The sequence below is a fragment of the Papaver somniferum genome, chromosome 11 (assembly GCF_003573695.1).
Source record: "Papaver somniferum cultivar HN1 chromosome 11, ASM357369v1, whole genome shotgun sequence".
Classification (NCBI taxonomy): domain Eukaryota; kingdom Viridiplantae; phylum Streptophyta; class Magnoliopsida; order Ranunculales; family Papaveraceae; genus Papaver; species Papaver somniferum.
Window position 1 is genome coordinate 8994801 of NC_039368.1, and position 25765 is coordinate 9020565.

The 25765-nt window shown below is 36.9% G+C and overlaps 1 protein-coding gene and 1 pseudogene across 1 annotated transcript; both read right to left on the reverse strand.

Annotated features, from left to right (window-relative positions):
* Window positions 1-344: 344 nt before the first annotated feature.
* On the reverse strand, window positions 345-1914 carry LOC113324060 (annotated as a pseudogene).
* An 8442-nt stretch (window positions 1915-10356) lies between these two features.
* On the reverse strand, window positions 10357-11970 carry LOC113324061 (importin subunit alpha-1a-like). Its single transcript, XM_026572401.1, has one exon. It carries the CDS (start codon window positions 11959-11961, stop codon window positions 10357-10359), a length of 1605 nt encoding a protein of 534 aa, XP_026428186.1. The 5' UTR covers window positions 11962-11970.
* Between the last annotated feature and the right edge of the window lie 13795 nt (window positions 11971-25765).

Here is a 25765-nt window from a genome sequence, read left to right on the forward strand (position 1 = left end):
GAAAAAAAACTCTTCCTTAGATAACCAACTAGGTAACTAGCCTCACTAAAACGTTGTCAATAAAACCTCATGACGGGATAAAACATGGACAGGAAAAAGAACACAAACATCAACATAATCGAATGTCACGCACATCCTCATTGATTCTCTCTATAGGTTGCCAAAATTTCTCAGTCTGACACACATTTTTGTGAACTCAGTTGTGAGACAACTGTGGGTTAGCTATCTTGTAAACCAGGTGATGGTTATTCTTAAAAATTAATTAAAAAAAATATACTCATGGATTCACCGGTAAAACAAAAAGATTATAAACTGTTGGGAGGAAAACATTCGTTTGCTTCATACTACGAAGATGGACAAAACCATGTTTTCAACTTCTTCCGAACTGGAACCATGTTTTCAACTTCTGGAAACCGGAACCCAGATGGCCCCACCGTTACTCCTGTTTCTGGTTGTTCTAACTGAGCTCTCTCCCCTTCAGCTTGGGTTTCCAGGCCATTTGTATTTTCAGAAGGTTTTTCAGGAGTTGGTCTTTTCAACTGGGAAACAAGCTCTCTCTCCTCAGCTGAGCCAGCAGCAGCAGCTGCGTCACTAGGGTGCAATGGCTCATCATCATCTTCCATCCAGTAAGTCTCAAGAATCTTCACTGCCTTCTCATTGATCTCTGTGTTGTCATGACTCTGTAGATTTTTAATCTTCTCTAACCCTTCAGCTTCATTAATCAACTGTGCATATACATTTATACCACCGTTAGTACCTATGTTCTTCTCAGCTTCCCCAACCTTTAATATATTCTCTAAACCTTCTAAACAAATTGCCACAATTCTTGACTCAGGACAAACGAGGAGATCACACAGTGGTCTGATGCAACCCTGGCCCACCAGATACTTGATTTGTTCATCAGTGCCACCATCAGTCACATTATAGATATCCCATGCAGCCTCTTTCTTTATATCAAATTCAGCAGTTTGAAGCAGATGTATCAGAGGGCCTATAATTTCAGCTGAAACGACAGCCATCTGATCCTTGTTCCCGGCTGTAATGTTTGAAATGGTCCAGCATGCTTCCTTCTTGATGATTTCCTTGTGATTGTTCGTAAGCAAGTTCAGAAGGCAAGGAAGTAATTGATGGTTCATAATGATCTGTTTTTGCATATCATTACCAGTACAAATATTTCCAACAGTGCGAAGCGCAGGAATGACCAATGAAGGGTAAGGATGCCTTAGAAGCTCCACAAGACGTGGACAGACATTAGATTCAATAACAGCTTGGATTTTGTCATTTGTACCACCATCAGACAAATATGATAAGGCCCAACATGCATAATGCAAGACTTTGTCATCTGTTGAATGAATGAGAAACTTGAGCGCTGGTAGAGCAGGTCTTGTCTGCTCAAAAGGAGGCTGAGGCATGCCCTTACAGAAGTTTAACAAAGTCCATGTGGCACGTCTAAGAATATAAAGTTTGGCATGCTCATTCAACTATTGAAGTAACGGAATCAAAGCCCCTTCTCCAAGAACATGATCCCGACTTTTGGGGGGATTCACCAGCAACATTCCCAAGTGCCCAGACAGTCTGTTCGCGAACATCATCACTTGGAGATCCAAGAAGTTTGACAAAAATAGGAATTGCTCCACTCTCAATTACAATCCTAACGTTATCTGAAGTTCCCGACGCAATGTTTGTGAGAGCCCATGCTGCCTGATACTGTAGCTGTGGGTAATCTTCCCTCTTTAGAAATTCCACGAATTTAGGAACAACACCCGATTGAATGACATCATCGATCGGAGGACTTCGTTCAATTGATATTAGTTTCCGAAACTGTCTAGTTGCTTCAAGCTGTAACTCTATTTCATCTGACCATACTCCCGCAGTCATCGTGGGTAGACTTTCAAGCATCTTTTCAACACCAGTACCAGCACCTCGAATAGCAGAAGATGGAGATTGTTGAGCTTCCGTACCTTCTCTTCTCTTCTGTTAGGGTGCTAATACTAAAACAGATCAAGCACCTTAAATTTGTATTGAAATTCTGATAAAAAAAACTTAGTTCTACAGAGAAGCTTACATAGCTTAGAGTTCTAATTAAATTAGGAAACCCAAACTATAAAAAGAAAACAAACGGAGCAGAAAAGAAAAATAAACAAGGAAACCTAGAAGTTTAGGTAATAGTTGTCAGGGAAATAGGATTCCCAACTCCCAATATCTACCGTATAAGTGCGTTTTTAAGAAGCAAGATTCACGAGCTAGGCTATCTTTACCGTACTTCCCTGATTTGATACGACGGAGTCAATTTTCTCGAACTCCGGCAAGGGTTATATTTGTTCAGTTCAGGCTGTTAATTTGGGCTTTAGCCCTCGATTTAGAACCATGATATTGGTCATACCAAAAACTTTCAAGGCATACAAAGGACTAGTCCTAACTTGGATGACCTTATAATGGGTACCCTATGGGTAGTTTAATTACCTATATGCCCTTAAATCCTATAAATTACTAATCTATCTCTAACTTTAATACAAAAATCTATAATCATAAAACTAAAATCAGTTTCAACCCCTTCTTCTTCCTCCTAATCCTCCACAGCCGAACCCACCTTCTCCTTTTATTTTTCATCGTATCATCGCCGAAATTTAATCGTCGATTCGTGAAAATTTAGTCGACGATTAAACTCATCTATATAATGGTTCGCCGTAAGCCAGTATCTCGTTCTAATCGAGCGATTGAACAACCCATTGAAGAAGAAGAAGAAGATTTAGAGAGTGAAAAAGAAAATCAAAATCAACCACAAAATCAACCGGAAGAAGAGATTCAAGAAGAACCAACTCCAGAAATGAGAATAAGAAGGTTAGTTTTACAAACCCATCTCGTATTTGGTGTTTTTGATTGGTTTGATTGATTTAATTCGTCAAAATCATGTTTTTGCGGCGGTTACAGGGTATGGTTCGGCGCAAAACAAATCTTAGATGTGCGCCGAGCTGTTCTTGAAACTGAACCCTGAAAGTGCATATGAACAGTTCGGCGTATATCTGAAATCCGTTTTGAGCCGAACTTAGTGACACAGAGACTTATATTTAGGATCGGCTTATTCGATGGTGTTAGTTTTGTGCCGAATATGTTTTGTGAATTTCAGAAATTTTACATGTGCGCAGGATCGGCTTGTATGGTAGTATTAGTTTTGTGCCGAATAATTGTTGTTTGAATTTCAGAATTTTTGCATGTGCTTAGGATCGTCTTGTATGGTTGTATTAGTTTTGCGTCGAATAAAGGTTTCAATTCATAAGTCTAGATTCGGCTTATTCAATAGTATTAGGGTTGCGCCGAATATCATTGTTAAAATTTCATAAATTTTACAAGTGTATAGGATCGGCTTATTTATATGATATCATGTTGCGCCGAATACATGTTTGAGTTCATAATCATAGACTCGGCTTATTCGACGGTATCGGTTGTGAGCCAAATATATAGGATCGGCTTATAATTGTTTTGTGGTATGAGCCGATCCACTCTCTGTGTAAGCTAATAAAAATTTAAAGACATGATTCGGATCATATGTGTTATTTCGGGTAAGCCGAGCCTTCTTATTTTCTTACAAGTTTTTGGCTTTCCAAATCTCTTTGTTGTTCGAATTAGTCTTATAACTTTCATACTTGTGTCAGTACCAATGCAGCTACAAAGAAGAAGAAGATGGAGGTAACACCTTCTACTTCTAAAACTCCCTATCCTAGAGGAGGAGGTAAGAAAAAATTGGGAGCGGGGGGTAGAGGAGGAATTTTAGAAGAAGAAGCTGAAAAAGTAAGAATTGAAAGACAAGAAGAAGGAATAGCTGAAGATGAAGAAGTTGATGATAATCAAGAAGTTCATCAAGAAACACAACCCCAAGGAAAACCCAAGAAAGACAAGAAAGGTAAGAAGGTGGCAGAACCCGAGAAAGAGAATGACGATGATGATCGACGGATCACTGGTTTACACATTCCTGATGAAGATGACGTAATTACACCTCGATCAGATGGTTTGCCTCATGGTCTTCCGGAAGATGGAGGAAATGTGTTGATTGGTTATGCCGATTATTGGGAGAAGAAAATTTATGAGACTCCTGATCACAACCGTGCAGTCCGAGTATTGAGACACCAGAGGGAAGCGGAATGGAGTCTTGATGAAGAGGTTCCTGAGGTGATTGCTTACGTACAACGCAGTGCTTTATGGCCTATCATCAATTATGGACATAAGGAATATGATAGTGTGTCGGCCTCTGCATTTACCGAGCGCTTTTGTCCAGAAACTTACACATTTCAATTACCTTTTGGAGAGATGGCAATCACTCCTGATGAGGCTAGTAAGATTACAGGCCTTAAAGCAAGGGGTGTAAGTGTGGATGCTGTTTTTTATGACATGAGTTGGGATGAGCTATACAATTTGTACCTGGAATGCCTTGGTTGGGGTTCACAGAAAACTGAGTTGGAGTTTTGTCGATCAGTTAAAGATGTTGATACCGTTTGCATACCAGGTGGCAGAAATAAGAAGAATAAGAAGATCAAGTTGACTAACTTGAAAAAGTAGTTTGAGAACACAAAGGAAAGAGTCACACAAGTTTTGTTGATGATGGATCCCGTCAAAGTGAAGCAAACCGGAACTGCCTACTTGCTTTATACTCTTGGTAGAGACATCTTTCCCGACACTACCGGAAACAAGGTAAATGCTAATTATCTCCAATTGGTAAAGAATCTTGAAACTTGTAACAAGTTTGCTTGGGGAATGGCTACGCTCGCTTACCTGCTGGACCAACTTGCCACCGCGTCTAGGCTGACAAGTACAAACATCGGAGGGAACTTCACTTTGCTCCAGGTAACTTTTGGGAGTTCAGAGTATGGTTCGGCTTATAACCATAAAATCTTTTAAGCCGAAGTTTTTACTTACTTGGTTCGGCTTATAATACTTGATCCATATAAGCGAACAGTTCTCTGAGTTTGCAAACTTTATTCTTACTTTGATGTTTCCAAGTAAAACTTGTTTCTATCAATTCAATTCCTTTGATTTTTTAATGTGGTTCTTTGGATGTAGGTGTGGATATATGACCAATTCCCAATTTTAAACTTGGCCAAAGTATTTGAGAAAGATGTCGATTATGTTTATACTGAGCCAACTGCAGCACGGTACGCGTACGAGGACTCCAAGAAAAGGAACAAAAAGAAGTTGGTGGCAAGTTTGAGAGAGACGTTAGACCGTCTTGGTCTTGATGATGTCACTTTTCAACCATATGAGAAGGAAGATGAAGAATATGAAGTTGTTGAAGATGAGGATATGCCGGTAGGTATGTATCATGGGCCATTGTGGTGTCCCGGTGGTTATGTTATATACGATCCTAGGCGAGTACTCCGTCAATTAGGATGCGTCCAAAAGGTTCCTTTGTTTGACGAGAAATTCAGGTTGTTACCAAAGAGTGGTAAGGGAAGTAAAATCACCACTTCATCTTGGGAACCAAAGTATGATCCTGATCCCACCGTTGAGTTTTGAAATAATTTAGACAATCGCACATTAGATGCGTCCAAGTTAACACCTTTACTTGATGATCCATGTGAAGAGGATCCGGGCTATATGGATTGGTATAACCAAATTTCTCATCCCTTCATTATCAATAATAAAAGGTAAAAGATAGCTGATAAGGGGAAGGCGAAGCCAATCAAGATCACCGACAAGTCTACTTCTGAAGATGTAGTCAAGGCTTTCAAGATTATGGTAAGAATGACTTCACTTTATATTATTTTCATATATTAGTTATGATAAAAATGTCTTCAACCTCATGGTTATAAGTTGTTGACAAATGAAAAAATAGGTTGCCGCGGGTAGGGAGATGTTGAAAAAAATGAAGGCCAAACTTGGTTGCAAAACACCAATGACCGTGGAAGAACAAAAATACCTGATCAAAAAGTGGGATGCAATCATCAACAAAGGACAAGGACCCGAGGAACCCGAACAAAGGCCCACTACTAAGAGGTCTCGACAAGTTGGTGAAGGTACAAGCCAAGGTGGTGCTACCGTCCAACCCGGTAATGATGCGTCGGAAGATGAAGACCAAGGTGGAAGAAGAGGTGGTCGTGCAACTAAGAAGAGGGGTCGTGGTTAAATGCCCTTTTATGTACACTTTTATGGTACACTTTTATGGTACACTTTTTCTTAAGTTTTAAGTACACTTTTATGGTGTTGCAAACACCTTTGCTTTTAGGTGCTGAACTTTGTTTTTAATGGTGCTGGGATTGGGCTATAGACACCTTCAATTTCATGGTTTAATGAATAGCTTAACATATATGCGCCGAATTTATAGAGTTCGGCTTATCCTCTAATGTTAGTTACGCGCCGAATCATTTGTCCTTCAGGTTTTAGTGATCCTTGGTATCCTCGTGAATTATGTCTACTGGATCAGGTTGATTTTCCATGGGTCCAAGCACGATCTACAAAGAATATCACAAGGTTAAACACTAGAAAGGGAATATAATAACAAGGTTCAGCGCATTCGATAATCACATTATGTGCCGAACTCTAAACATTTACAGGTTTCGGCTTATACGATATCCTCAATATGTGCCGAACCACGAACAATATTTTAACCCAAAAATTAACAAATTCATGTTCGGCTCAGACGATAATCATATTATGTGCCGAACCTTGAACATAAGAGGTTTCGGCTTATACGATATCCTCAATATGTGCCGAACCACGAACATTATTTTAACCCAAAAATTTACAAATTCATGTTCGGCTCAGACGATAATCATATTATGTGCCGAACCTTGAACATAAGAGGTTTCGGATGATACGATATTCTCCATATGTGCCGAACCAGTAACAATATTTCAACCCAGAAATTAAAAAATTATGATCGGCACATACGATTTTGGATATGTAAGCCGAATTAGTAATGGTTCTATTCCGGGCTATTCAGGATGTTGTTCGGCTTACTATGAAACTTTCATATAAGACGAACTAGTGTCTAGCAAAAGGGTTGGAATTGGAAATTATAGGTTCGGCGCATGCAGTAAACAGATTCAGTAAGCCGAACCGTTCATCAATTGGTAGATTCGGCTCATAGATGTGAGCCGAACCTCAACCTGTTTCGCCGAACCATGATTCAAAAAACCTAACTTTCGATAATTGAGAGATATAAAAGTGAGATTAAGTATAGGATATAAGTGTACCTGTGTATTAGAAGCATTGGGTTCCTCATCAATGTCTTCATCATCAGGATTTGGCTCATAAAAATCATCATCTTGAGTTTGTGTTTGAGTTTGAGCTTGAGTTTGAGTGGGTGTAAAATCATTCTCATAATCTAAGAAATCAGCCATTTCTGGATCATTGTTGTAGTTGATATGTATTTTCCTAGGTTTTTTAGATGAATGATGACCCTCCTCATCCTCCATTGAATCAAGAATTAGAATTTTCTCACTTTCTCCTTCTCTTTCTCTCCTTCTTAACCAAACCAAAACTTTGATTTTTTTTCCTCAAATTTTTCATCTAAACAACTCTTATAATTCTGAAAATTATTTTAATCACTAAACAAAATATTTAATCACTAATCAAGATTATTAACACTAATACGTAAAGTGCAGATTTGCCATTAAAAAAAGTTGGGTTAAAGAGTTATCTGATTTTGCTATTTCACAACCTTTTTTGTCTTCATTCAGTATGCCTTGGAAGATTTTGGTATGCCCAAAATGATAGTTCTCGATTTATGGTTGATGGTTGGTTCAAACTGCAAACAACTCGATCATAACCTCAAGGCCCATTTAATCCAATCTCCATGCCTGGGGAAGAAAATTGATCCCACTCCGCCACATTTATAGAAAAGAGAACCATTTGTAGATCCAATGGCTATATGGCAGATGCGTTTGGTTTTGTTTATTTGTTTGTTTTTTCTTTTTTTGATGGAAATAGAATTTTATAACTAAGAACTGTAATACAATATGTTAGCAATTTCTTGCCTGTCACAAATATTGAACATAAGTTGTTCGATTGTGAATATGATCGTGCATACGTTTGGACACTTGCTGTAATCTTCCCATTCTAGCTTTTTTTGTTGAGGAGTCTGTCGATGAGTTGTACCTCCTGTTGATATAATGACTTCACGCTTGGGGTATGTCCTGCGATATTGCTTTACATCACCTATGTTTTCTCCACTGGCCATTGGGGACACTTTGTTGTTCATGATGTTGATAACTGCTTACGATTAGTAACTATGCTAACAGAAAACAACGGGTTGTCAGCCAGCCACGAAATAGCCTGCAGCAGAGCCTGGGCTTCTGCATGAAGAGCCAAGGAGACCCATCCCGATCTAGTATATAGGAGAAATGCATCATGGAGTAGTCTTTTTCTTTGAAAGACGCATCTGAGAATAAAATATAGCCGCCTCCATAAATTCTGAGGGGGTCGGAGGGGAATGTGAAACATACAGTGGCGAACCAAGCTTTCTATGCAGTGAATGGTTTGGGTGCTAAATCCACGGCAAAGATTGTCAGTAAGAACCCCGATACCATTATATATGGCGGCTTATCGTGGTTTGAAGCAGTGACCAAGTCATGACTGCTAGCCAACCCACCATGTCTTCTTGTTCATTTTCCTACTTAAAGTGTGCAGCACTCAATCATAGCTTTGAGGCCCATTTGATCCTCTTTTAATCTTTATACCCTTGGAAGAAAACTGAAGTCTCTCTGCCACAACCTTTTCTCATTGTTTGCCGTTTACCAAGGGTGGTGATGGCTCGATGGATGCAGTGCAAAGAAATTATGATAAAATTGAATTTGCCCACACTAACATAGAAGTGATCGTGAAACATACAATGGCAAACAGCGTTTACACAAAGTAGAGGGTTTCGCCACTTTGTATTACGAATTTATGTAGTTTCACTTTCTCTTAGATGTCTCAGTGGCACTTGTTTGTTGCGCACCCATTTTTTCTATCATTTTTTTGTTACGAAGGATATTATGATGCAGGCGAAGAAAAATCTCACTGTTTGCCATTGACCGCGATTTTGAGCTAATCCACGGCAAAGATTGTCAGCAGCAACCCGGATACAGATTGTCAGCGTACAGTTACATATCGATGGTGTGGATACAGAATATCACTTTGCCACCTAGAATGATTCGAGAATACGAATAGCACAGAGAGAAATCTGCGTATGAGAACACGTATGAAATACTCTTTAGAGATCAACGGCTCGGATTAAAGAAGGAATATGTCACCATTAACGCAAGGAGTAATGTCACCATGGACACATATTTTGGCACATATGTTGTCGTTAACATCGATCTTACAGAACTCTTTCCCAGTTAAACCAACATGCTAAGTAACTAGCCTCGCTAAAACGTTGCGAGTAGAATCTTTAGATAGCCAACATGCTAAGAGCACCTCCATCTCCAGCGGGATGCAGTTAACATCCCTATTTCGTATGCCACATATGATTTTAGACTTCACAGGATTTTAGACTTTTTAGTCACAAAATTGTCTCCGGTGGAAAATTGTAAACCAATGTAGAGATCACATGGCTTGCGGTTAGGAATACATCCAGGGAGAGATCATATATGGTTGTAGAAGATCTTGTTAAGGATGCGAGAAAGTAATGATACGTTCCAGGAGGTCTCAAGTTCTAGTCCCCCGATGGCGCAATTTTTATAATTTGACATGGAAACTAGAGTTAACTTGCCCCTCGCGATAAAATCAGTCTCCTATCCTCTTCGGCTCCTTTGGCTGATTCCTCATGAGGCTCATTCATAGACTAACAAGGCAACCTGTTCGAATACTGCAGTGATATGTTGGAGCTCGGCTCCCAACTAGGTTCTTGTAATACTCTTTATTCCAATATAATAATTAAAAGAAATAAAAGAAATATTTTAACTGTTGGGCTTTATTTTTCTGTTAGAAAATATAAAAATATTAATTCTCCAAAACCAACAATATTATTACTAGTAGCTTTCGAAGTTAACTATGGGAGATGGATTATTCCCGCTTCCTTAAATTAGGGGATTAGGGGGTTTTAGTTGGAAGGATGTCTTTACTGATTGGCCACATGGGAAGCACATTACATTCCCATTGGAGATGCTCTAAGTAATAGCCTCGCTAAAACATTGTCAATGAAAAAACACAGACAGAAAAAAGAACACAAACATCAACACTTCAGAGTGATGTAATCGAATGTCACATCCTCAGTCTATGATACATTTTTGTGAACTCAGTTGTGAGACAACTGTGGATTAGCCATCTTGTAAATGGTTATTCTTAAAAAATAATTAAAAAAATATACTCATGAATTCGCTAGTAAAATAAAAAGATTGTAAACTGTTGGAGGAAAGGAAAACATTCGTAGGCTTCATACTACGAAGAAGACGGACAAAACCATGTTTTCAACTTCTTTAAAACTGGAAACCAGAACCCAGATGGCCCCACCGTTACTCCTGTTTCTGGTTGTTCTAACTGAGCTCTCTCCCCTTCAGCTTGGGTTTCCATGCCATTTGTATTTTCAGAAGGTTTTTCAGGAATTAGTCTTTTCAACTGGGAAACAAGCTCTCTCTCCTCAGATGGGCCAGCAGCAGCAGCTGCGTCACCAGGGGGCAATGGCTCATCATCATCTTCCATCCAGTAAGTCTCAACAATCTTCACTGCCTTCTCATTAATCTCTGTGTTGTCATGACTCTTTAGATTTTTCATCTTCTCTAACCCTTCAGCTTCATCAATCAACTGTGCATATACATTTACACCACCAGTAGTACCTAAGTTCTTCTCAGCTTCCCCGACCTTTAATATATTCTCTAAACCTTTTAAACAAACTGTCACAATTCTTGGGTCAGGACAAGCTCCAGGACAAACGAGCAGATCACACAGTGGTCTGATGCAACCCTGGCCAACCAGATACTTGATTTGTTCATCAGTGCCACCAGAAATAGCATTAGAGATAGCCCATGCAGCGTCTTTCTTTATATCAAATTCAGCAGTTTGAAGCAGATGTACCAGAGGGCCTATGATTTCAGCTACAATGACGGCCTGTATCTGATCCTTGTTCCCGGCTGTAATGTTTGAAACGGTCCAACATGCTTCCTTCCTGATGCTTTGCTTGTGATTGTTCGTAAGCAAGTTCAGAAGGCAGGGAAGTAATTGATGGTTGATAATGATCTGTGTCTGCATATCATTACCAGTACAAATATTTCCAACAGTGCGAAGCGTAGGGATGACCACTGAAGGGTAAGGATGCATTAGAAGCTCCCCAAGACGTGGACAGACATTAGCATCAACAACAGCTTGAATTTTGTCATTCGTACCATTAGACAAATATGATAAGGCCAAACAAGCATCTGTCATAACTTCCTCATCTGTTGAATGAATGAGACGCTCAAGCGCTGGTAGAACAGGTCTTATCTGTTCAAAAGGAGGCCCAGGCTTTCCCTTACAGAATCTTGACAAAGTCCATGTGGAAATTCTAAGCATAGAAAGTTTGGCATGCTCATTCACCTGTTGAAGCAACGGAATCAAAGCCCCTTGTCCAAGAACAAGATCTCTACTTTTGGGGGAATCTCCAGCAATATTCCCAAGTGCCCAGACAGCCTGTTCGCGAACATCATCACATGGAGATCCAAGAAGTCTGACAATAATAGGAACTGCTCCACTCTCAATTACGACCCTAACGTGATCTAAGGTTCCCGATGCAATGTTTGTGAGAGCCCAAGCTGCCTCAAACTGTATTTGTGGGTAATCTTCTATCTTTAGAAATTCCACAAATTTAGGAACAACACCCGATTGAATAACTTCCTCGATCGGAGGACTTAGTTCTGATAGTAGTTTCTGAAACTGGGTAGTCGCGTCAAGCTGAAACTCTCTTTCATCTGACCATACTCCCGCAATCATGGAGGGTAGACTTTCAAGCATCTTTTCGACACCAGTACCAGCACCTTGAGTAGCAGAAGATGGAGGTTGGTGAGCTTCCATGCCTTCTCTTCTCTTATAAAGATAACTATAAACTAAGAAGCAGGTGCCACTATGGTACAGTGATAAAGTCACTGGGTGATGATATCAATGACCTGAGTTCGAAACTCGCCTGCATCAAATTCTTTACCGATCAGAAAAAAAAAAAATGAACCACGCTATCTTTACCGTAATATATGTACACGGTTATACACGAAAAGGGCTCAATGTATACTGGAGTTTCTTGGGTATCAAGATAAGATACAGTATTTGCTTAAGTTACAATTACCTAATACACGTTAGAAAGTGAGTATTTACAAAGTGAACAAACTACTAATTGAGAAACTAACGTACGTGCACAACCTTAGAAATCAAGTTACGTTGTACACGTACACGTACTGGATATTGAGTTAATAGATGGTTGGTTCAAACTTCAAAATAATTGATCATAACCTCAAGCCCATTTACTCCACTTGCGGTTTCCATGCCTGGGAAAGAAAATTTTTCTCGCTCTCATCATGCCTGAAAAAAAAAAGCTCACCTGGAAAAACATGGGCGCTGCTTTTGGCATCCAAAACAGCAAGAGAAAGGCAATGGCCAAAGATACTCCTTAAGACATATTCAGAAAACCTCCTTCGATTCATCACCTCTCCCTCTACTCCACCTTGCAATACCTCGGGAGTGATCGACGAAGTAAAGAATAGAATGTAAAAAACTCTGAAAGTTGATATCCAACACAACTACATAAAAGGAAATCAGGCACTATATGGCGTAGCCAATCATACGGAAGATGGAAGTCAAATGAAAAAAATTTCAATCAAAATTTGGGACCGGGCGATCCCATCTTTTACTACTCAAGTTATTGTTCATGACTCTGTGGGTAGCACATACCCACATGAAATTGTAACTTAGTGAATACTTTTCTCAACATTTGCCATATAACAAGCACAAAATTGGTTAAAAAGACCAAAATCAAGAATTTTTGGGTGAAAAAGACTTGTACATTTTGATACTGTTTAAATGGACAAAAATTAAAAAGATATTGTTCAAATGGACAAAAATATAAAAATAGTCAGGATGTAACCAGTTTGATCCTACCCATTTTCAAATATTTTTTCTTATTTTTAATTTATATCAGGATGCATCCAGTTTCATGCTTGCTATTTTTTTAAGTTTAAGTCGCGATGAATCCAGTTTCATCCTTGCTATTTTCTTTTTGTCCATTTCACCCATAATAATTTTTACTCGTCCATTTGAACCATGTTTTAAATTTTTTTGGACAAATGACCCATTTTCCGTATAACAAGGGGTAGTGATGGTTCGATCGATGGATAAGTGTGCAGAGAAACTATGATAAACTTTAATTTGTGCAGAAGGATGAAAAAGTCAGTGCTGCATAGAGGAGAGCTCTGAGGATCCGCGACTGATGATTGACTACTCTAAGGATCGGTTTTTTTCAAATCAAAATTTGATTAATCTCCGTCTACTGACTCAATCTCTATATTTTCATCTTGTTTTATCCATATTTTCAGTATGATTAACTATGTTTTTCAATCTTTGACTCTGTAGATGTTTGTGGTATCGTTTATAGCTCCAAATCTTAATTTTAAAATTTCGTTCATTATTTCATCTTGTCCTCTCTCTGTTTAAGGTTTATATTGGAGACTTTTGCCGCAAAGGAATTTAAAATAAGGTGAAATTCCGTGTAACAATCCAGAATACACATAAATTCTAAAACACGTAAATATGACTAAAAGAGCAAAAAAATGGCCATAAAAATACAGTCTATGTTCCTAAAGTGATTACGTACACGACTTCATAATGAATGTTTTAAGGACAATTTTTTGGGATGCACTAATAGTGTGTTCGAAATATTTTCCATTCAAATGGACTCAAGTTCACTGGTCAACGATACTCAAGTTTCGTACACCTTTCAGTACCGTTGGGTCCAGCAAGGGTGCACCCGTGTACTTGGATCATTCAAATGGACTCAAGTCACCCCTGGTCAATGTTGCGGTGAAGTCCTCATTTGATCAAAACCGTTACGAAAAGTCTATTGTGAAGGGTAAAATAGGTACAATACAATTTCCAAAAGTCCAAAATGTTCTTTTTGGAAATTTTGAGCCGGAACACTACATGCTCAGAAAGTCACCTTTTTTAAGTCATGTTCGGGCCAAAAACTCTTTATATTGTGAGTTCTTTTAATCTCTTCTTATTTTCCTTTTGTTTTTTAATCTCTAATGGATTGCTATTTTTTTTTTTTTTGCAGGATCTTGATTCAAATATAGAAAGAATTCAGTCTTGGACTATGAATATGTGTGTTAGCATCTCTCTTCTGACTATATTGCCTAATCTAACAGTAAAATACGGTAATATTACCAGAACCAGCAGTATTGCAAATCATTACCTCGGTGCTGATCGTCTCGAGTATATACCGATATAATCATATTTATAAGATTCATGTTCAAGTTTTTGATGGCATGAGTTCTTCTTCGATTCACACGATGTGCAAACGGATCTGTAGATTCAAAATACAAAAAAAAAAATCAGAAATGCGTCCTTCTCCCATTTCTCTCCCGTGATTTTCGTTATTCACATTTTTATACTGAAAGCATGCAATTGCTTTCTATACAGAAATATCCTTATATCTTTTATATTTATCTTCTCCAGTATCTTAAGAAACAAAATTATTTGGTTATCACTGCCTTGGATTTTATCACCTTCTCGCGTCATATTAACTACCAAGACCTACACCCATTTCATCACATGTTATTAAACCTTTATCTTCAATATTCTTCTCAAGATGATATGAAGACATCGTCAAGCAATCATATCAATAATATCACTGCTCAAATGAAAGCTGCGAAGATAGGCAAGTCCATCATGAATCCTGTAAGAAGTGTCATTGGTTCCTCAAAGAACATAAGTGATACGTCATATGCCTGGTCCAACAGTTTAATCTGAAATCTTATGGTCAAATCGGATGAAGTTTAAACTGATGATGTAAAAGAAGAATTAAACCTTCTATAGAAAAGATATAAAAGGAAAGAAACAAGAATCGTCGGTTATCACTTGGATGTCTTCAAGTTTACTTCTAAGAAACACATGGATGATATCATCAAGAAATCACCATGGAACATCCTTGGTTACCTTATTCATATGTGTTAGAGCATAGCTTGGTTGAACCCACCAAGCGTTGGTACGTCAAGTTTGGTTGTCATATTTTGGTGAACCAAAACTCATCTAACATTCGCTTGATTATGTACTAGAGACAAGATTGTATAGGTTAGGTTATAAAGTATAGGATTATGAGAGATACAAGTATTACTCGAAGACATGAAGAATGTGAAGAAGTAACGATTTGCAACGACGACATCATCCTTCCTCTTGAGGTTAGTAATACTGACTTGAACTGTTTCATTCCTAACGTATCTTTCAAGTCGTGCTATATTGAAAACATAACTACGAAGCTGTGGATGGTATTTTACTATAGTAGTTAGACATGATCATATGATCATAGTATTAAGGAATTATACTAAGAAATATAACTTTTACCTTTTGAACTTTGTATATATAACATCGACATAATCGTATGAATGATATTTTGATTATGTGCATGGGTAAAGGTGAAGATTTCATCATAGGAAACAATGTTTACATTTTTAAAGGAAGTACATTCATGAACTTGTTTTATGAATCGAAAGGGAAATTGCTAGGCTTATTGGTATTGTTATTCATTGCATATCTTTGGATTACCAATATGTGTGAGTTAGTAGAACCTATCATAACTTATTATGTATCTTGTGTAACTAATCACAATGCCTGACTTATGATTTGATATGACTATTAGTGTAACCGATCCTAAGTAATCACCTGAGATGGTATGATCGATATTTGTAATTGGTGTGACAGATCCTAATAATTGGTGTGACCTATCACAAAATAATTGTGTAATAGATCCTTGTAATTGGTGTAACTGGTCCTAGTAATTAGTGTAACCAATCTTGGTAATTGGAGTAACCGATCCTAGTGACTTGTGTAACCGATCACAAGCAATACCATGAGTATATGGTAATTGGTCCTGGAAATTGACGTAACCAATCCTGGTAAATGATGTAACCGGTCCTAGTAACTGATATAACTGGTCCTGGTAACTTGTGTGACCGGTCACAAGAAGTTTCAACCCAAACCAACCATGTTTTGTGTTTTTAACATAAAAAATTATCCAAAAATAACCATTTGAATTTTCTATTATTCTGGAAATATTAGAGATACCGAAAATATATTTGGTTAATGTGGAAACGCGAAGAATGTCAACATTAAGTATTTGAGCACCTTAATTGTTCAAAGATATTCCTTAGTACTCACGAAGATCCTGGTCCGAAATAAATTAAGAATCTTTTAACTAAGGTTGTTAGTTTTATATGCTTTAATTTTCATCAATTAAATGGATATCTCGATAAAATAAAAATTAGTAATGTGCATTTACCAGCTGCAAGAATGGACTTGGACCAAGCGAGACATTCTTTTCTCTACTTCTATTAATTGGTGAGTAAAGTCTTGCTATATCATTGTATTGGTTGTTGTCATCTTAATTTAACATATGAAACCATGTATATAAATTCCCGGTGACAATTATGTCAAATATAAACTTTTGATGCTTAGGTTTCCATGTTCAAATAAAAACAGTGAGAATGTATGCATTAGAAACTTGCTTATATTAGAAACTGCTGAAACACACAACCTTAATATTTTGGTATAACATAGGGAACCATGTATGTTTTTTGCCTCAAGCAGTTGTTTCACACTTACATATACTTAGGTATCTGAATGAATGATGAGACAAATCTTGGTTCAATTGGTTTGTCTATGTATTCTACAATGAATGAATTAATGATTTACTTATTTTGCTATAATGAGAATGTAAATGATTGCCAAAATTACTGGATAAATCTTTCTATCCTATGAGAGCTGTTTCTAATTTGAGTTTCTGTTGTTTTGTCAGGATACCGGAATCGATGGCAATAGCTGATGCCATGAGCTGGTTAAGGCTACTCTGATGTCAAAGGACAACTTCTTTTAGCTGATGCACACCTTTTTTTCAGCTAAGGTATAATGGAGAACAACACTTACTTATATCTAGAAACTGATGAAAAAAAGAACCCTTGTCATTTGATTATAACCATATACGGAACTATGTTTTTTTAAGCTTAAGCGGTTCTTTAATGTAAGAATGATGCTCATATACACTTCCCTATGTGAATGAATGAAGAGACAAACTTTGGTTCAGGTAGTTGTTGTATGTATTCCATAATTAGTTTCAATGAGTTCCTTATGCTGCTAGAATGATAATGTATGTATTGTGGAATGAAATTGAATTATGGATTTCAGATTAAGTATTGCAGGTTCATAAATAGATCGCAATGCAGGTTTAAAAAGTAATTGTATCGCAACTTCAAAAATGGATTGCATTGCATTGCAGGGTCCAATTATTGGAGGTTATTTATAACAGTAAAAAACGTTATTTTTTCTTTGAAAAATACTCCTCCGTTCCATTTTAGTTGATGTTTTAGGGTTATATTTTTGTTCCACAATACTTGAAAGTTTTCATATTTTTCACAAAACTACCAATTACACCCTTACATTTTGTCTTGGAACCATAAAAAAAAAATTTATATGCACTAATAGCAATTAATGTTTGAAGACTTTTCTCAAGGATATAAATGGAAAACCTTCATATCTCTCTCCATTTCTTAATCTGCGTGAAAACTCCAAAAACATCATCTAAAGTGGAACGGAGGGAGTATATTTTTTCATCAACGCCGAATCGACGTAATAAAATATGTTAGTAATTAGCACACTTGGAAAATTTATAGTGTTACAATCAATCGTCAAGGTCTAAAGTCGTTAGTTAACATGTTACAAACGATAGACACGTGGCAAACGTCAAACGTTACAGTCAGCTCTTACGAAATGAACCGTTACAGCAAGCTGTTATATCAGAAATGTTACAATCAATCATCAACGTTAGAAGCCGTTATTTTATATGTTATAGCCGATTGACACGTGTCGTAAGGTAGCCGTTACACTGAGTTGTCACGGTTGATAATCGTTGCAATAACTGTTAAATTGAGAGTTTCAATCAAGATTAAATTCTTCTGAGAATCTAGAATACTGCTCACATGAACAACAAAAACACCTAAAATAATATTTCCTAAATTCTTCTCTGTAACGCTCGTGTGAGTGTCATGGTGGCCCGTGCACCGCCATGAACGGACATGGACGGTCCCTTGGCCATCATGGCCGGCCGGTCCCACGTCTCTTCATTATCATTTCATAATATTCATATTTTCACAATTCCCCCATAATGGTTCCTCGTTCATGGAAATTCCTCCGCACTAGCATCCATCCACCATCAACGGCCAGCTCTTATGCCCATTGGTTGATCGACATTCCTTGACCCACATTGGACAACTCTCGATCCTCAGGGTTCTCCTAAATTAACGACACCAATAATTTTATTTTGATAATCAATATTTTTAATCAACTTTAATGTTCGGTCCTACTACCAACATTTTTGACTGCTCGACCGTACGAGAGCACCATCATTAGATGACCATCAACTTGGCCTATTATCCAATATTTCATTGAACTTTAGTAATTCATTATCTCCATATGTATTAGAGTTTTGTCACTAAAATTGACAAACGGGGGGACTGTTAGATCATAGCTCGGTTGAACTTATCAAGGGTTGGTATGTCAAGTTTGGTTTTCATATTTTAGTATGGAAAAAACGGGGATCTAACAACCTCACCCAATATTTCACTTAGCAATCTGTATGGACTAAATCCAATGTACTTTCAAGAGAATCAAATAGACAAATAGACCTAATCTTAAGAAAGATATATCAAATAGTTAATATGTCTATCTCTCAATTCAATCTGCAATCAACAAATAGAAATATGTGAGCCCGATTGAATATAAGAGATGTAAAACATGAACGGTACCAAAGACCAATGTTCAACCAAAGGTTGGATTTCCTAATTGATCGATTCAACGCATAACCTGTGATACTTCAATTATAAGACAAAATATAATACGGAAAAGAAATAACACAGACACCATAAGTATTGTTAATGTGGAAACCGCAAATGCATAAAAACCCCGGAACCTAGTCCATATTTGAACACCACACTGTATTAATTAGCTACAAACACTAGCCTACCACAAACTAACTTCGGTCTGAACTGTAGTGGAACCCCAATCAATCTCACATTGATTCAAGGTACAATTGCGCTCCTTACGTCTCTGATCCCAGCATGATACTACGCACTTGATTCCCTTAGCTGATCCCATCCACAAATAAGAGTTGCTACGACCCAAAGTCGAAGAATTGATAAACAAATATGTCTCACACATAAAAGCCTATAGGAATAGATAAATTTGTCTCCCACAGAAATACCTATGAGTTTTGTTCTGTCTTTTGATAAATCAAGGTGAAGAGGAACCAATCAATAATCCGGATTTATATTCCCGAAGAACATCCTATGACTATCAATCACCTCACAATAATCTTAATCGATTAACGAAACAAGATATTAGGGAATCACAAACGATGAGACGAATATGTTTGTGACTTCTTTTCTATCTTGCCTATCATAGATATAAATCTCAAGCCAATCTTACGATTGTACTTATTACGATAGAAAAAACAAGATCAGATCACGCAACTACAGAGAAAATAGTTGGTCCTTGCTTCACAATCCCAATGAAATCTTCAAGTCGTTAACCTACAGGGTTTCGTGAAAAACCTAGGGTTAAAGGAGAATCGTCTCTAGTCACAACTGGTAACACACATGAGGTGTGGGGATTAGGTTTCCCAGTTGTGAGAGTTCTCCTTTATATAGATTTCAAATCAGGGTTTGCAAGCAATGTTAGCTTAGTAACAAAGAATTAAATATTCACCGTTAGATGAAAACCTGATTAGATTAAAGCTAATATCTTTCAAAAGTTAGATCGAACTTAGCTTGTCATACACAAATGAAATGTAACTTCATTTAGGTTTGAGTAACCATAGCTAAACGTGTACACTTAGTTGGTTCAACAGTAGTTAACCAATGGTCATCCATATGAGCACTTTCATATCAACCTTATTCATCTTCACACCAACTAGTTCAAATGACTTCAAAAGAACTAGTTAGAGAGTTGTTCAATTTCTTAAATCTTATATAAGTATACAAGACATAATTGAAGCAAGGATTACAATCCTTATTATATAAATGTTTAAGTTCATGAATGGACCTATTTTAGAAAGTAACCTACTTAAGTATGCGTACGGGTATGCGTACTTAAGTAACCGGATTTGGTTTTGTTTTGGTTTCCAAACTCAGCAGAAATTCACGAACGTGAACTTTCCGCAGGTACGCATACTTATGTAACCGGATTGAGTTTGTTTTGATTTTCCGAACTAAGCATAAATTCACGGACGTGAACTTCCGCCAATATGCGTACGGGTACGCATACTTACCCAGTCTCCATCAACCATTTGTACACATACAAGTATGCATACTTTAGGTTCCCGGTTTTTGGAATTATATACTAATGTGCGAACACACTATGCTTATATTCAAAGATGGTTACATATTCTAAACTCTCATTTCAATCATTGAAACTTTCTTAGAGGATATTATATAGTTTTTATCCACAAACTATTTTTATCAAAGCGATTTTCAAGATATTGAAACAACATGACTTTCGTCACGAATAAAGATGAACTTGGTTGAAGCGAAAGCTTACCAACACATATTTCGAGAAATAGATAGGCGAGATAAACTCGGCTCGAAATAGAAAATCTGTATAATCGAAGTCTATAGAGCAATACAAATTTTGTCTCAAAATCAGAGATAGAATAGATAGACTTTTGAGTGATAGAAAAGTTCAAGTCTCCACGTTCCTTTAGTCGATGAAGTTCCACCAGTTCCTTGAGTAGTTCTTCCTCTTCATATGATCAACGCCGTGGAGTCTAGAGTTTAACTACACTTTACTATCCTAGTCCGAGACTTAGCTATAAGTATACTTGAAATCAAGACATATAGTTTTGGAAACTAAACTTGACAAACAAGCTTGAGATAGCAACGCTTGCGAGTTCGACCGAGCAGTGCTCTAACAATCTCCCCTTTTGTCCATTTTAATGATAAAACTATCAACACACATGAAATACAAAATAAATAAACTTTGTAGCTTCTCGTCCACATGCTTGATCTCCTTGGTTCTTCAATATTACTCGAAATCTTTGTCATTTCCAAGTACTTCCATGATTCCATAGATGTTCGATTCAGCATCATAGTTGTTGAAGATCCGTAAAAATAACAATGAGAAAACAATAACTCTCAAACATCGTTATACAGTGTCATAGTATTATCACACAACATCAAAGTTCAATTGTATCACAACTTCGACAACAATACCATGGTGATATGTATCACTCCCCCATAAATAATGATCCGAAAACCATATGTATTTCTAGTGTCAACTACACATTAATTTTCCCCCATTTTGTCAATAAAATTGGAAAAGGTACGGAAACTAGTGGGATCCTAATGAAATTTCCATAGAGACACTTCATGACCAAAGAAAAGCACATATCAACTTTTTAGATGCAATCATAAAGATGAAGATAAATGAATTCGTCAAGGAGTTTATAAAGATACAAGATAAAACCTGTAATATTCCGCAGCCGCACTCCCCACAAAGATATGGCAATTAAGAACAAGTTCAATTAAGAACTATCCCCCATAAAATGTCATTCCCGAAAGAACAACAAGAGCGACCTTACTTTCACAAGAAAAGAAGGATTTCTTTAGACTTTAACATATCACATAAGAATATGAATTTTTATCTAAAAATATCAATTAAATTAACCACAAGAGAACCCGTGATTAATTTAATCGGAATACTCAACCAAATTAACAACAAACGAATTCATGATTAATCTAATTGGAAATGCTCACATAAGAAGACTTACAGATCCGCACAATATTCACATAAAAATGGATCAAGGAAGATCAATATTGCGGAATAAACAAAGATTCATTCTATCTTCATCATTATTTGCACAATGACATATAATAGACTTAATATTTGTGTGTCAAAAGTTCATTCTATCTTTTATCAATACTTGCATATAGACATATGAAAGACATAACTTTTAACCATATATGGGACAATCATAGTTTCAAGATATCTATGTGTACTCACATAGCAATTTGCAATTATAAAACCATAAAGATTAATACTGAAAAAATCACCTTCCAAATCAATTTTAGAATTTAAATAAATAAATCTAAAAACATTGCAAGATGAAAAATGTTGGAAATAGCTATGTGTACTCACAATAATTGCTATTCCAAAACCTAGTTATCCTTCTTAAAAACACAAGAATAAAATTCTCATAAGAAGTTTCCTAGACATTAATATCAAAACACTGGAGAACCATTAGTCAAGACCGGAAATTAGGGATCAAACACACCCAAGCTCCTCAATTGCTTCCTTTAGTTTGGTCTTCAGAAACTCAAGATTCTTTATGACAATTGCAAGTTGATCACGCAAGATCTTAAAATCTTGAAGAATATTTTCAACCAGTTGGATTAACATCTGAACTGGTTGATCGTTTTCATGCATGATTAATTGCATGATAGAAATTTATAAGAAAAAATGTTCTCGTAAAACTCATCAATGTTGTTCTCTTCACCATTATCTTCCTCTTTGCATCCATCCATAGTGTGGGACCATTATTTCTCATAAGACTATTGACGTAGTCGAACGAGTATATATCAGAGGAGCAGTTCATGATATATATGTATGAGATACTCATAAGGAAACCCTAGAGTTACTTGTTTAAGATCGGTAATGGGCCTGGGGTGCGAACGCTCATGGTTATGAACAATGTTCAAAAACCAAGTAAGCAATGGAGCCTTAATTAAAAGGAATCTTTGATAGAGACGGATTCACAGAATATCTTTATTCAAAGGAACAAGATATCATCGTTGATAGTCGATAATTCAATTTTCAATGAGAAGAACTGGAGAGAAAAAAAACTTCAGCGACACAACAAAGCCAGTTTCCTCAAGAGTTTTATTGATCAAATATACTTCCTGAAGGAATAGTTAGCTGGAATACTATCCTAGTCCGAGACTTAGATATAAGTGAAAATGCAGGGGCCTAACAACCTCACCCAATATTTCGATTAGCAATCTGTATGGACTAACTCCGATATACTTTATAGAGAATCAACTAGACAGTCAGACTCAATCTAGAGAAAAGTATATCAAAGAGTTAATATCTCAATCTCTTGATTTGATCTGTACTCAAGAAAATATAAATCTGCGAGTCTTTATCAAATACTTGAGAGATAACTTGGATGATACCAAAGACCAATATCCAAGTGTCAATCAATTTAAATCAACAACCAAAGGTTGCATATTCTAATTGATTGATCCTAACGCACAACCTGTGATATTTCAATTATATAACCAAATATAATGCGGAATAGAAATAACACAGACACCAAAAATTTTGTTAACGAGGAAACCGCAAATGCACAAAATCCCCGGGACCTAATCCAGATTGAACACCACACTGTTTAAGCCGCTACAGACATTAGCCTACTATAAACTAACTTCGGTCTGGACTGTAGTTGAACCCTAATCAATATCACACTTATTCAAGGTACAGTTGTGCTCCTTATGTCTCTGATTCCAGCAGGATACTACGCACTTGATTCCCTTAGCTGATCCCACCCACAACCAAGAGTTGCTACGACCCAAAGTCGAAGACTTGAATACACAAATCTGTATCACACAAATAAGTCTACAAAATAGATAAATCTGTCTCCCACAGATAAACCTACAAGTTTTGTGCCGTCTTTTGATAGATCAAGGTGAACAGGAACCAATTGATAATCCGTACTTATATTCCCTAAGAACATCCTAGAGTTATCAATCACCTCATAACAATCTTAATCGTATGGTAGCGAAACAAGATGTTGGGGAATAACAAACGATGAGACGAAGATGTTTGTGATTTCTTTTTATATTGCACTATCAGAGATAAATCTCAAGCCAATCTTACAGTTGAACTCATATGATAGAATGTGGGAAGATCAGATCGCACAACTACAAGAGAATTAGTTTCGTCTGGCTTCACAATCCCAATGAAGTCTTTCAGTCGTTAACCGACAGGGTCTCGAGAAGAAACCTACGGGTAAAGGAAATCGACTCTAGAAAAACCAACTAGTATCGCACAGGAGGTGTGTGGATTAGTTTTGCACAGTTGCTAGAGTTCCCCTTATACAGTTTTCAAATCCGTGTTTGCAAACTAAGTTACCTTGGTAACAAAGCATTGAATATTCACCGTTAGATGAAAAACTTGATTTCTCCAAGCTAGTATATTTCAACCGTTAGATCGAAACTTAGTTTGTCACACACAAATTAAATGTATTTCATTTAGGTTTGAGTAACCGTACCTAAACGTATACATTTGGTTGGTTCGTAAATGGTTGACCAATGGTTAGCCATATGACTACTTTCATATTAACCGTATTCATATTCTTCACAACTAGTTCAAATGACTTCAAAAGAACTAGTTAAAGAATTGTTCAATTGCTTAGATCTTTATACATAGACACAATTGAAACAAAATTGGTTTGATTCACTTGAATCAATTCATGAACAATATAGCCACGGTTTGCAAAGAATTGCATTCCTTACTGATTTATTGTTTTAAGTTGGTGAACTTTCGATTTGAGAAATAACCAGCTTGGGTACGCGTACGGGTACGTGTACCTTAGCTACCGGAATTGAGTTTGAAAACTCAGTAGAAATTTTCGGTTCGAAAAATTCCGTAGGTAAGCGTACGGGTAGGCATAGCTAAGGTGACTAGTTTTCCAGTTTGCAAACATACAAAACTCAGCAGAAATTTTCTGTTCGAAAACTTCCGCAAGTCCACGTGCCCAACCTGTCTCCTTCGCTAATACCGTATGCACGAATAACCACACTTGGTTTCCGGCAAATGGATTTATACACTAATGTGCGAACACACTATATATGCTTATATCCATAGTTGGTTACATAATCTTAACTCTACATTTCAATCATTGAAACATTCTTTTATAATGTTATAATAATCGTTATTCACGACTATCGTCATCAAAGCTATTCAAGATCGAAATGTCATCATGACTTGCGTCACGGATAAATATGAACAGTGCATAAAGAGAAAAGCTTACCAACACGTATTTCGATAAAAATATAGGCGAGTAAACTCGGATCGAAATATCAAATGTGTATGTATGAAAGCTATCATACTTATACGAATTTGTCTCAAGAATAGGAGATAGAGTAGATACACTTTTGAGTGATAGATAAGTTCAAATCTCCACATACCGTTTAGTCGGATGAAGTTCCACTGGTTCCTTGAGTAGTTCTTCGTCTTTGCAAGATAATCGCCATGGAGTCTGGATCTCAACTACACTAATATGTCCTAACCGAGAGTTAGCTATAAGTAGTCTAGAAATCAAGACATATAGTTTGATAACTAAACTTGACAAACATGCTTGAGATAGAAACGCATGCGAGTTCGACCGAGCAATGCTCTAACAATCTCCCCCTTTGTCAATTTTAGTGGAAAAACTATCAATACATATGGATTACAAAATAAATAAAACTTTGTAGCTTCTCATCCACATGCTTGATCTCCTTGGTGCTCCAACATTACTTGAAAACTTCGTTTTTTCCAAGTACTCCCATGATTCCATATATGTTCAATTCAG